The 12205-nt window shown below is 39.6% G+C and overlaps 1 protein-coding gene across 2 annotated transcripts in view; it reads left to right on the top strand.

Annotated features, from left to right (window-relative positions):
- The window catches only part of LOC126194691 (glycosylphosphatidylinositol anchor attachment 1 protein), an 87536-nt gene extending 77252 nt beyond the window's left edge, over positions 1–10284 (top strand). For both annotated transcript variants that reach the window (XM_049932911.1, XM_049932910.1), the window contains exon 12: positions 9854–10284. In XM_049932911.1, coding sequence (XP_049788868.1) covers positions 9854–10151 — 298 coding nt within the window. In that variant the 3' untranslated portion in view covers positions 10152–10284. The remainder of the gene's footprint in view (positions 1–9853) is intronic.
- The last annotated feature ends 1921 nt before the right edge of the window (positions 10285–12205 follow it).

Raw genomic sequence — 12205 nt, 5'->3', positions numbered from 1 at the left:
AAAGTCTGTCATAGGGAACCAACAAGTTTGTCCTCTGAACACTCGACTGTCATATGTCTGCACTCTTGCCAGCAAGAAATAGTCAGATGTATAAACACTTCACCAATAAAATGGCACCCGTACTGCAGTGAAAATCGAACAAGTTCAGGATGCATTTCGAAGAGCTGTAGATCCCTAACAAAGGGCAAATCAGTCTAATGTTCATGTACTAAGGAGCTGTAGCCTCCCCTAAAGGATGACTACAGCAGGCTGAGGGCTAAAGGCAATGTGGCCATGTACTTCACTGACAAATACTATGCCTTCTCTCTCCTCCTCAACACCAACTTGTGTACAGTTACTGCAATATATTACAGTATAGTGCAGTGCAATACAGTACTGCAATACAATACTGTACAGTTACTACACTAGTGTGTGTACTGTATAGGCCAACACTGTGCCCTCTATAGATGCTCTGTAATGAATGCATAGTTCAGGAGGCTCTCAGGGATCTTATTGCACATCTCCTCATACCATTCGTCTTTTGTTGGGATTTCAAAACACGTAATTTTTCTATAAGGGTCTACCACAATCTGTCCCCAAGGTCGAGCTATTGAGAACATCATTTGTTGAGATTGTGCCTTATGAGCTTTGGGTAGAGCACACATTTCAGCACTGCTACAGGATCATTCTCTGCCGTAGATCTGTAGATTCGCTCTCCTGCACTTGCCGACACTGCGTGGTGGGCAGTGGACAGCCATTTTCACTCCAGTGGCCACTTTCCCATCTGGATACATATGGAAAACCAAAGACAGTGTGAAATAAAGTCACAAAAGTGGTTGCTGCACTAGCATTTAAGTGCTGGTGCCTTAAGGAGGTGCGAATAAAGTGGATTATTTCGAGGTGTGTGGTTGACGGATACTTTCACTGGCAGCAATTAATGCATATTAAGTTCTTACCTCCACAGTCTCTGGGGGGGGGGGGGGGGGGGGGATGGAAAAGGCTCTTTTCTTTTTCACATGATTTCATCAATTGTTCTTTTCCATTATTTATCTGGTCATTGAGCAACTGTTTATATTGTGTTAAGGCTTTTTGTATGTGAAAATTTTCTTGCAAAGGAAGGAGGTGTCTGTCTTTACTGATTTTTATGATATTCATATAGTTTTCAATATTGTATGGTCTATGGTGGTGTTCTTTTAGATTATCCCCAAATGTTGGATGATTTTACCGTATTTGAGTGCTCTGATGTGTTCTGTATATCTAGTGTCAAATGTCCTGCCAGTCATTCCAACGTATATCTTCTCACAATCTCTGCAACTGAGCTGATAGATACCACATTGTTGGTATCTGTCTGATTTTGATTTTAGTTTTGGGATGTGCTTTTGTATGCAATTGTTTGTTTTGCAAGAAATGTTTATGCCTTATTTTTTTAATATGTTTCCCATTTTATGAGTGAATTTGTTGTGGTAGGTCATTTATTCCCTTTTATGTTGTAGTGCGAGTTGTACAAGTTAGTGTTGTTTGGTTTGTTTTCTTCATTATTTGTCTCTCTATTTTTTTATTTAGTTTGTTGACCTTTGTTTCTTTGAGTCCATTTTTTAATGTTGTTTGTTTTATAATGACTAACTCTTTCTGCTAATTAGAAGTGTTTAGGGGGATCCTGTTCAGCCTGTTTAACATGCATCTGATTGCTGCTTGTTTGTGGTTCTGTGGGTGGTTTGAAGTGTCATTTTAAGATAATGTCACTTGTTGTGGGTTTTCTATATATGTCGAATGTGTGTTTATTGAACCTTCCTGGCAGATTAAAACTGTGTGCCCGACCGAGACTCGAACTCGGGACCTTTGCCTTTCGCGGGCAAGTGCTCTACCAACTGAGCTACCGAAGCACGACTCACGCCCGGTACTCATAGCTTTACTTCTGCCAGTACCTCGTCTCCTACCTTCCAAACTTTACAGAAGCTCTCCTGCGAAGAGGTAGAGCACTTGCCCACGAAAGGCAAAGGTCCCGAGTTCGAGTCTCGGTCGGGCACACAGTTTTAATCTGCCAGGAAGTTTCATACCAGCGCACACTCCGCTGCAGAGTGAAAATCTCATTCTGGAAACATCCCCCAGGCTGTGGCTAAGCCATGTCTCCGCAATATCCTTTCTTTCAGGAGTGCTAGTTCTGCAAGGTTCGCAGGAGAGCTTCTGTAAAGTTTGGAAGGTAGGAGACGAGGTACTGGCAGAAGTAAAGCTGTGAGTACCGGGCGTGAGTCGTACTTTGGTAGCTCAGATGGTAGAGCACTTGCCCGTGAAAGGCAAAGGTCCCGAGTTCGAGTCTCGATCGGGCACACAGTTTTAATCTGCCAGGAAGTTTCATATCAGCGCACACTCCGCTGCAGAGTGAAAATCTCATTCTGTGTGTTTATTATTATCTTTTCTTATGGTTATGTCTAAAAAGTTGATTGTGTTTTCTTGTTCTTCTTCTATTGTGAAGTTCATGTTTTTGTGTACAGTATTTTTGTCATTGGGTAGTTGCTGTATTCTGTTTCTAGGTTCTTCTACCATTCATATAGGAGGGACCTTGTCTCCTCATCGGAGGTGTCATAAGATAACATGAGTATCCTCATATCATATTACAGAAAATCAAATTGACCACATCGCAGTATCCAGGAAGTTCAGGAGGAGCCTGGAAGATGTGCGGAATAGAAGAGGAGCAGACGCAAATAGCAACCACCATCTTATTACTGCCAGTGGCTTCCAGAAGGAAATTCAAGCCAAGGAATAGAAGATTCGGTGTAGGTAAACTGGAAGATCCACAGATAGCTGAGGGGTTCCAGCTGGAACTCCGGAATAGATTCCAGGCACTGGAACTGGAGATGGCTAAGGATAAGGACATGGAGGAAATGTGGACAAAAGTTAAGAATACTTTTGTGCAAGTGAGTGAGAGACAAATTGGCTTTAAAAATCACTTGCGGAGAGATTGGATGTCCGAACATACCTGGAGGAAAATCACTCATAGAGAGGAGGCCAAGGGAAGAGTAAATCAGAGCAGGACCAGGCAACAAAAAGCACAGGCACAAGCTGATTATAGAGCAGCAGATAAGGAAGTGAAAAGGAGTGTGAGAAGAGACCACAGAAGATGGATAGATGGACAGGCTGATAGAGCAGAACAGGCAGCACGAGGGGGTATGTGAAAGAACCTGATATCACTAAGATGCTCTCAAAGAAAAGCTTCCAGAGAAACTGACCAGTAAGGAATAAGAAAGGGGAGATACTAACTACACATGAAGAACATTCATGTGGGTGGAAGGAACACTTTAAAGAAGTTCTAAATAGAGACCTCAGTGGGGAGGTAGAAGAACGAGAACAAACGGAAAACAATGATCCTAGTCCTAGCATTGGTGTAAATGCACCACATCCACGAAAGCAGAAATTCGGATAGCACTGAAGCAGATCAAGAAGGGAAGGTACTAGGACCAGATAATATAACATCTGAGATGCTGAAAACAGACTTGGACACCACTGTCGAATTATTGTACATCCTCTTAGAGAAGATATGGAGAGAGGAGAAACTGCCAACAGATTGGAAACGAGGTATTATCATGAATATACCCAAAACAGGAGATGTTACTAACGGCAACAACTGGCCGGGCATTACCCTATTGTCAGTACCGAGTAAGGTACTTTCGAGGATCATTTTAAACCATATTAAGGATTCTGTGGAAGCACAACTGAGGAGAGAGCAGGCGGGTTTTAGAAAACATCGAAGCTGTGTGGACCTTATCAATACTCTCAGAATTATTCTGGAACAAAGTGCAGAGTGGCAACACCTTCATTGACTTTGCAAAGGCTTTCGACTCTATCAATCAAAGAGTCATGTGGGATACTCTTGCAAAATATGGCATTCCAACAAAGATTATTAACATCATCAAGGAAATGTATGAAGACTGTGAATGCCAGGTACTATATAATGGAGAACTAACAGAGCCTTTCCGAGTTAATTAGGGAGTACGACAAGGGTGTATTCTTTTGCTAACTCTATTTCTTTTGGTGTTGGACCATGTGATGAAAAGAGTGATGGAGGGACAGAAGACAATGGGGAATGTGGGATAGGCTCGAAGATGTAGATTTCGCAGATGACATTTGCTTAATGGCACAATGATATCGAGACATCAAAGAGAAACTGGCCAGGTTACAGAGAGAGGCGGAAGTTGCAGGCCTCGAGATAAATGTTCGCAAAACCAAAGAAATGCAGATAAATTCGACCATCACGAATAGGCTGGCCATTAATGAAGAGGATGTAGAACAGGTCCAATCTTTCCTCTATCTTGGAAGTATAGTCACAACTACAGGAGGCGCTGAGGAGGACGTCCGTAATTACATCCGCAAAGCAAATGGTGCATTTGTACAACTGTACCCTGTCTGGAGAAATAGGAACATCTCAAAGAAGACCAAACTCCGGCTTTTCATTAGCAGTGTGAAGGCTGTTCTGTTGTATGGTTGCGAAACTTGGAAGGTGACTAACCACATCAAAAACCAGCTCCAAGTTTTTATCAATCTGTCTCTGGCGTATTTTAAATGTGAGATGGCCAGATATAATGACAAATGAAGATCTTTTGATGGGGACAAATCAGCAACCAGTCAATATACAAATCAAAAAAAGAAAGTGGAACTGGATTGGGCATACATTGAGGAAACCAGATGGAGCTATTGAAAGGATGGCTTTGGATTGGAACCCTCAAGGAGTTTGAAAATGTGGTCGTCCCAAACAGGCATGGAAAAAGACAGACAATCGAGAAAGAAGTTGCAGAGGATGAGAAAACCTGGAGTGAAGTGAAGAGACTTGCTAGAAATCGTAGCAGGTGGAGGAATTTCGTCACGGCCCTAAGTTCCAAAGGGAACGACTGGAACTAAACAAAGCATGCATGTTATGTCATCCATGTATCTGTGCCAGTAGATGACATTGTAGTTTTTATTTGTTGTTGTGTCTTCAAATATTAGTTTTTCTGTGTGATTCATGAAAATGTTGGCTAATGTGTTTCTGAGATAGGTGAACCCACGGGTAAACCTCCTCCTTGTATGTAGTATTCTTGATTGAGGTCAAGGTAATTTTGTTGTGTTATTAACTGTAGTAATTTTATGGTTTCATCTGTGTGTTCATGAGGTAGCTTGTTGTGTGTTTTCAGGTTTTCTTCAGTTATTTTTATGGATTCACTAACAGGGATGCAACTGTACATACTTTCTACATCAAAGGAGAGCAATGTTGTTGTGTCAGGGATTTTAGTGTATATTATATGTTCTACCAGTTGAGAGGTATTTCTGATTGTTCTATCCTTTTCTAATTTATAGTACTGGTTGATCTGTGACGGCATTTGTTTTGCTAGTAGGTATGTAGGAGCTGCTCTGAAATTTACTGTTGGATGGACTGGATAATTTTCTTTATGGACCTTTGGTTGACATGTTGCGAGCTTGAGGGGTTTTTTCATACAAGTCTCTGTTTCTCTCTGTTAATGTATACTCTGTTTTTGAGAGTGTTTTTAATTTGTGTTTGAAATCTGTTAGTTGGGTTTGATGAATTCTTCCGTTTTTTCTATGTATTCTTTTGTTTTCACTTCTCACTCCTCACCTTCTCCTCTAACGCACACTCCATTACACTGCTATATACTTATGTCTCATATCCACTCATTATGGTTCCCCCCACTCCATCGCTATCCCTTCTCTGCTCTTACACAGTGCATAAATACACAAAATCATACTGAAAACAAAGATGATGTGACTTACCGAACGAAAGTTCTGGCAGGTCGATAGAAACACAAACACAAACATACACACGAAATTCAAGCTTTCGCAACAAACGGTTGCTTCATCAGTAAAGAGGGAAGGAGAGGGAAAGACGAAAGGATGTGGGTTTTAAGGAAGTGGGTAAGGAGTCATTCCAATCCCGGGAGCGGAAAGACTTACCTTAGGGGGAAAAAAGGACAGGTATACACTCGCGCGCACACACACACACAAACACACACATCCATCCGCACATACACAGACACAAGCAGACATTACAAATGTCTGCTTGTATCCGTGCATGTGCGGATGGACACGTGCGTGCGTGCGAGTGTACATCTGTCACTCCCTCCCCCCCCCCCCCCCAAGGCCTTTGGGGGGAGGGAGGGACAGGTGTACACTCGCACGCACGCACGTGTCCATCCGCACATGCACGGACACAAGCAGACCTTTGTAATGTCTGCTTGTGTCTGTGTATGTGCGGATGGATGTGTGTGTGTGTGTGTGTGTGTGTGTGTGTGTGTGTGTGTGTGTGTGTGTGTGCGCGCGAGTGTATACCTGTCCTTTTTTCCCCCTAAGGTAAGTCTTTCCGCTCCCGGGATTGGAATGACTCCTTACCCTCTCCCTTAAAACCCACATCCTTTCGTCTTTCCCTCTCCTTCCCTCTTTCCTGATGAAGCAACCGTTTGTTGCAAAAGCTTAAATTTCGTGTGTATGTTTGTGTTTGTTTGTGTTTCTATCGACCTGCCACCACTTTCGTTCGGTAAGTCACATCATCTTTGTTTTTAGATATATTTTTCCCACGTGGAATGTTTCCCTCTATTATATTCAAAATCATACTGAAATAGAATTACACACATACAATAATCGAAATTAAAAGAGAATACTTGCAGGTCACAGACAAAGTAGTGAAAAGTTTATGTTGGCAACACCACAAAACACAAACAGCAATACATACCTGTAGTACAAAAACAAACAGAATACAGTTGTGTGCATAAAAGTGTTTTGTGAGCAATGCGTAGTGCTGCAAAACATCTAAAAAGTAGACGAAAATTATCAATGTCTGTCACAGCAAAACAACAATGTGCTAGCAGACGGCATTTCTCGATGTGAGCGAGAAATCAGCCGAAAAATCACCATAAGTACAAACCAAACTATTCTTAATGAACTGTTTTTGATCTAAAAAGCAAATCAAAATGTAAATAAACTTAATTACATATCATTGATGATGCTTTACCTCAATAAAGCAAAACTTGTCTGGTGAAAAAATCACGCATTTTATAGTTGCAACAATGGATCAAAAATACCCTCATGAACTCTGAGAAACTTTTCTAAGTTATCCTGTGACCTGTTACAAATGTATACCGCAGTGTTGTCGCACTTACAATCACTCAAAACACTCGGACAAAAAGATTTTTAATGAATTCACTGTTTTACTAAAATTTAAAATGCTCCAATTTTTAGGATTGGGGGGGGGGGGGGGGGCAGGAGATGTACTACTAGTATTAGATACGAGTGAGACACTAACAACTCCAGCCATGCAAGCTGTCAGTCAGAATTTTCCTAAGTTCTCAGAGGTTTCAGCAGTTCCCCGCCCTCCCCCCCCCCCCCCCCCCCCCATACAAGTTTTATTCTCCATCTATGCACATCCTTCATCCTCCTTTTGTGATCCTTCCTCTCTTTCTCTGGAGAGTATTACTTGTCTTATACAACAAAGAAAACAAAAGATAATTAATACTATGCCGGCCGAAGTGGCCGCGTGGTTCTGGCGCTGCAGTCTGGAACCGCGAGACCGCTACGGTCGCAGGTTCGAATCCTGCCTCGGGCATGGATGTGTGTGATGTCCTTAGGTTAGTTAGGTTTAACTAGTTCTAAGTTCTAGGGGACTAATGACCTCAGCAGTTGAGTCCCATAGTGCTCAGAGCCATTTGAACCAATTAATACTATGGAAAATTTTTACAAAATGTTTTATATATTTTAATTACTTGAGTTATCTATACCTGGCACCACCCTGTCATTGTCACCAGTTATACTGGTATTTAAATACTGGCACCATAAGGAGGTGGGAATAATGTCAATTATTTAGAGTGTGTGGTTGGGGGATACTTTCACGTGTAGGAGTTCACGCATTTAAGTTTGCACCTCCACAGTCTCTTGCTAAGCTTACCACTATTATAGTCTAAATTGATTGATATATTGACTCTCCTTTTAACAGAGTTATATTTACATTTTCTTTCTTGAAGAAGAAGAAGAAGAAGAAGAAGAAGAAGATGCAGCTTCCAGCTCCGTACTAAAGAATGAAGTATAATACAATCATATATAATGTCGCCATATGTTGTGAAGTTTGGCGGGCTACAGTGTATCCAGGTATCATTTTCAGCGTGAAGCAATTTAGAAACAAAAGATGCTGCCTCCATTTCCAGAAGATATGTCGTAAAAACTTTTACACAGATATATATTGTTGTCAGACATAAATGCAGTAAGTCCACCCAGAACCAGGATGGCAAGAGACCAATATTACAAGAGTGAAAAATTTGATATCAACGTAAGGAAACATTAGAATACAAATATATGCTCATCGTTCTTTTCATACACATCTCTTTTTGGCACGGGCATGTTTATATTGAATCTTTGTCCCGCAGTGTGTCTTGATGCTTATTAAATGACATAAACTTTTATGGGTACACCAAAATAAGATCCATCACAATGCTCAGGAAGGCTAACAACTCTATAAAGTCAACTAGTCGTGTTTGATCACAGAGAGAGACTCCAGAAATGGGTGGATCATATTAAAACAGTGATACCCCAAGCCAATGGTGCATCCCAGAGTCTTCATGTCATATGTGAGGATCACTGCACAGCTTTTTGTGGGGCAAGTACCAGATACTGCCTTGTAGTTGTGATATCCAAAAATCATGGTTTTTCGGAGATTAAGTTGATTATGGATACAGGTTGTCAAAAACTGGAAAATGGCATTTCTAGATAAATGTCTAAAGAATGGACAGTTAGAGTTTGAGTCCTTTGCTGTGGAGATCACAGTGCAAAAACGGCTGAAACCCGATTATTGTATTTTCTGCCTAAGTGCGGTAACTTTGAACCTCTGGATCTCGGTAACAGATAATGACATTGAAAAAAGTTTCGAAGTTCATCTTAAGATCATATGATATAAATTCTGATGATCTGCAGTGAATAGAAATTATAGAAGTAGCCACCCCCACAATTGGTACTTTTCATACACAAAACCAAAACTCTTTGATCGTTGCAGTTTTCTCATGAACTGCCCATGAACAAATGGTGTTTTTATAATCCACCTAAGGCTAACTCTAAATAACAACTAATGAAAAAATAAGTCAATTTGCTAATTTCTCTGGGCTGCAGGAAATGTATTTGGGTAAAGCACAGTCCAATGACGCATAGCTTCGTGCTGTTGAGGGATGACATTCAAATTTGCAGTGCATGTGATGTAGATTTTAGTATGTAAGATTTTAATTAAACATGTTTTGTATTCAAAGAAGAGGGCTGAGGCTAACTTAACAGCAGATCTATTGTCTGTATTAATAGATGCGAGAAATGATGTATGGCTTAAGAGTTTGTAAACTGCTAGGGGGAAAATTTTAACGTATAATCAATGTAGCTGGCTCGTCTTGATTTTTTGTGAGTGATCATCCATCCACACTTACCTGAACTATTTTTAAGCATTTATTCTGTAGTTCAGTTAGGATTTTAATAATTCATTTTAATGTTTACAGTTGTACATTCTGCATGATTAGGTGGGTGAATGTTGATGGAATAGGAGAGTGCAGTTGTAATTTTAAGGGAATTCTGTCTCTATGCATTTTTAATTTAATTGTTACAAGCATATTCATCTCATACATTTCAGCAAAAGCACTAACAACCCTGCTGTTGATCACAGTTTAATACACTGACTGTCAGAGACATAGTGACGGACATTTCATGAACAGGCTTAAGCCAAGCCAGGCATCAGAGATGAGGCTCCACTGTGACTGCCACAGGCCACGTGGCTGTCAGTGTGTTAATACAGTTCTCAAATTGTTGGATAGTTCTTTTCTGTTTGCGGTGTTTTGTTAGTTTGATAATGCTGCATTTATGTTTGCAGGAGGCTGGTGAACATCACTCAAAGGATAATGTGGTTGCTTCTGCATCCACTTTCACTTCTCATGCTCACTGTATTCACATTCTCTGCATACACCTTTCCAGAAGAGCCTTCAGATATGCTTGTGCTGAGGACATTTGAAGCAAGTTGTGAAGCACTTCTGTTTGCTGTTGTTGATAATCTTATATATGGCAACTGGTTATTTAGTGTTGCTGTGGCTGCTCTGCTGCCTGTTTGGTTACTTTTCTGGGTAGTGTTGCATACAAGTGCAAATATTGTTCAAGTAAAAACTAAAATGTGAAATAAACTTAAATAATATCAGTCAAAATAAGGGTAAAGTGTACAGAGAGATACAGATTCAAACTACTAGAGCAACTGCCATGATCAAGAATTAAAGAGAAACTGTGGGAAAAAATACATTCCATTACTTTATAGCACTGTTGTTTTTCTTAATAAAAAAAAGGCCTTTTCTCCCAACTTGCTTGATTACCCATTCCTAACTACTGATAAAGGTACTTGACTCAGAAGTCCTGAATACCTCACACACAATATTGGCAGTAATGGATCGAAATGCAAGTGAGAACATATCAGAATCACCCTTTCAGTTTTGAGAATGGTAAGAGTTCTAATTCGTTGTAGCTGTTTCAGGAAAGACATGTTGTGGCACCAGACCAGCTAAACTTTTGTTGCTTATTATTATGTATGGAAGACCAACACTATTACCACATTATGGACAGCGTGCAGTCACACTAAGGCAGAGTTAAATGGGAAATTTCTTGATTTCTTGTTTTTAATCATTTTGCAATGTGTTAATTGTGTGGTGAACGATTGGATTTTGCATTTGGCATTCCTCTAGTTCCATAACTAGTCCTCAGTTCATTCAACAAATCAACTTGAATTTGTAATTTAGAGTGTCCAGTAATAACATCAAAAATGCGTTTTATGTCAGAGGATAGGTAAAGAGTATGCCCACTGCTTCCACTAAACTCTTACATATGGATACCAATATCTTACATCAATCTCTGCACCAGTAAGGTTTAGTTTCTTGACAACATACCCTATCACCACGGAACAGCAAGTTCATCAGTTAGAGTTGTGTGAATAACAGCTTGGGAGGTTTCATAGTGGTGATGGCAAAACCTGCCTGCCCCAGTATTACCTAGATGTGCATTTTGATGAAGTGAAGGAAGTGAGGATTCTGGCAAAAGAATGGAATGCACAGGCTTCACTGCATGGTCACATCAGAAAATAACTTATGTGTATGTGTCTTCCTAGGCTATTATTATTACTATATATAAAAAAAAGCAGAAGAAGAAAGAAAGAAAGAAACATTGCAAAGTCAGTCTTATACATTATAATATTCGATGTTTGCTCACAGGTGTCCAACTAAAGTATTCCACAATGACACTCAAACTTCCAGGGAGTTGACCCTGGTGGAGGGATCGATTTTTGAAACTAACTGTATGGTGATTTAGGTCAAGATCCAAGGTATCACACCCTGCAGCCATTCACCCTGGTGGGCACTCATTTGAAAGCAATTAACAAAAAAAATCTAGACTTTTGCATGACACTTAATAGCATTATAAAAGGAGTATTGTATGGACTTGCTGCATGGCATAATGGATGGGACAAAGCCTTCACATGCAGAAGGTCGTGAATTTGAATATCTCCAGGTGCTTTAAATTTTGCTTAATTTTAAATCTTTATTGAAATGATTTTATGTGGTTTAAATGTATTTTTATTTCTATTCCTTTGTCATGTCATTTTAATCATCACATCTGTTTAATTTGCTCTCCTCCATCTTCCTGTCATTTGTTTCTGCTTGAAATCTTTGTTCATGTGATTTTAATTAACTTTATGTGTTACTTTCAGTTACAATTATTTCGTTTTATCATCTTATTTTTTCCTCCATGTTATTGCATTCATTATTTCAATTCTTCATTGTGCCTGAATTTTGTTGTACTTATAATTCCTTCATACATTTAAATCTTCATCTACATTATTATGTCCATATTGCAGTAGGAGTTTAGGCTATGTTTTAAATGTTTGCATGATGATAAGAATGATATAAAGAAAAAAAAAGAGGACAAATGAAAAACTCATAAGGTGATTAAAATGATGTGGCAAAGGAACAGAAATTTAAAAAAATACATTTAAACTAACTGAATAAAAAATGATCAAAGCCATATCAACAAAGATTTAAAAATAAACAGAATTTAAAGCACTTGACAAGATTCAAATCCACAACCTTCTCCATGTGAAGGCCTAACCCTAACAATTACACCACACAACCAGCCTGTTTAATACTACATTTTTAATGCTATTGAGTATCGTACAAAATTGTGAATTTTTTGG

Source organism: Schistocerca nitens, chromosome 7 (genome assembly GCF_023898315.1).
Source record: "Schistocerca nitens isolate TAMUIC-IGC-003100 chromosome 7, iqSchNite1.1, whole genome shotgun sequence".
Taxonomy (NCBI): Eukaryota; Metazoa; Arthropoda; class Insecta; order Orthoptera; family Acrididae; genus Schistocerca; species Schistocerca nitens.
Note: the sequence above shows the minus strand (reverse complement) of the source record. Positions and strands in the feature narration are given on the sequence as shown.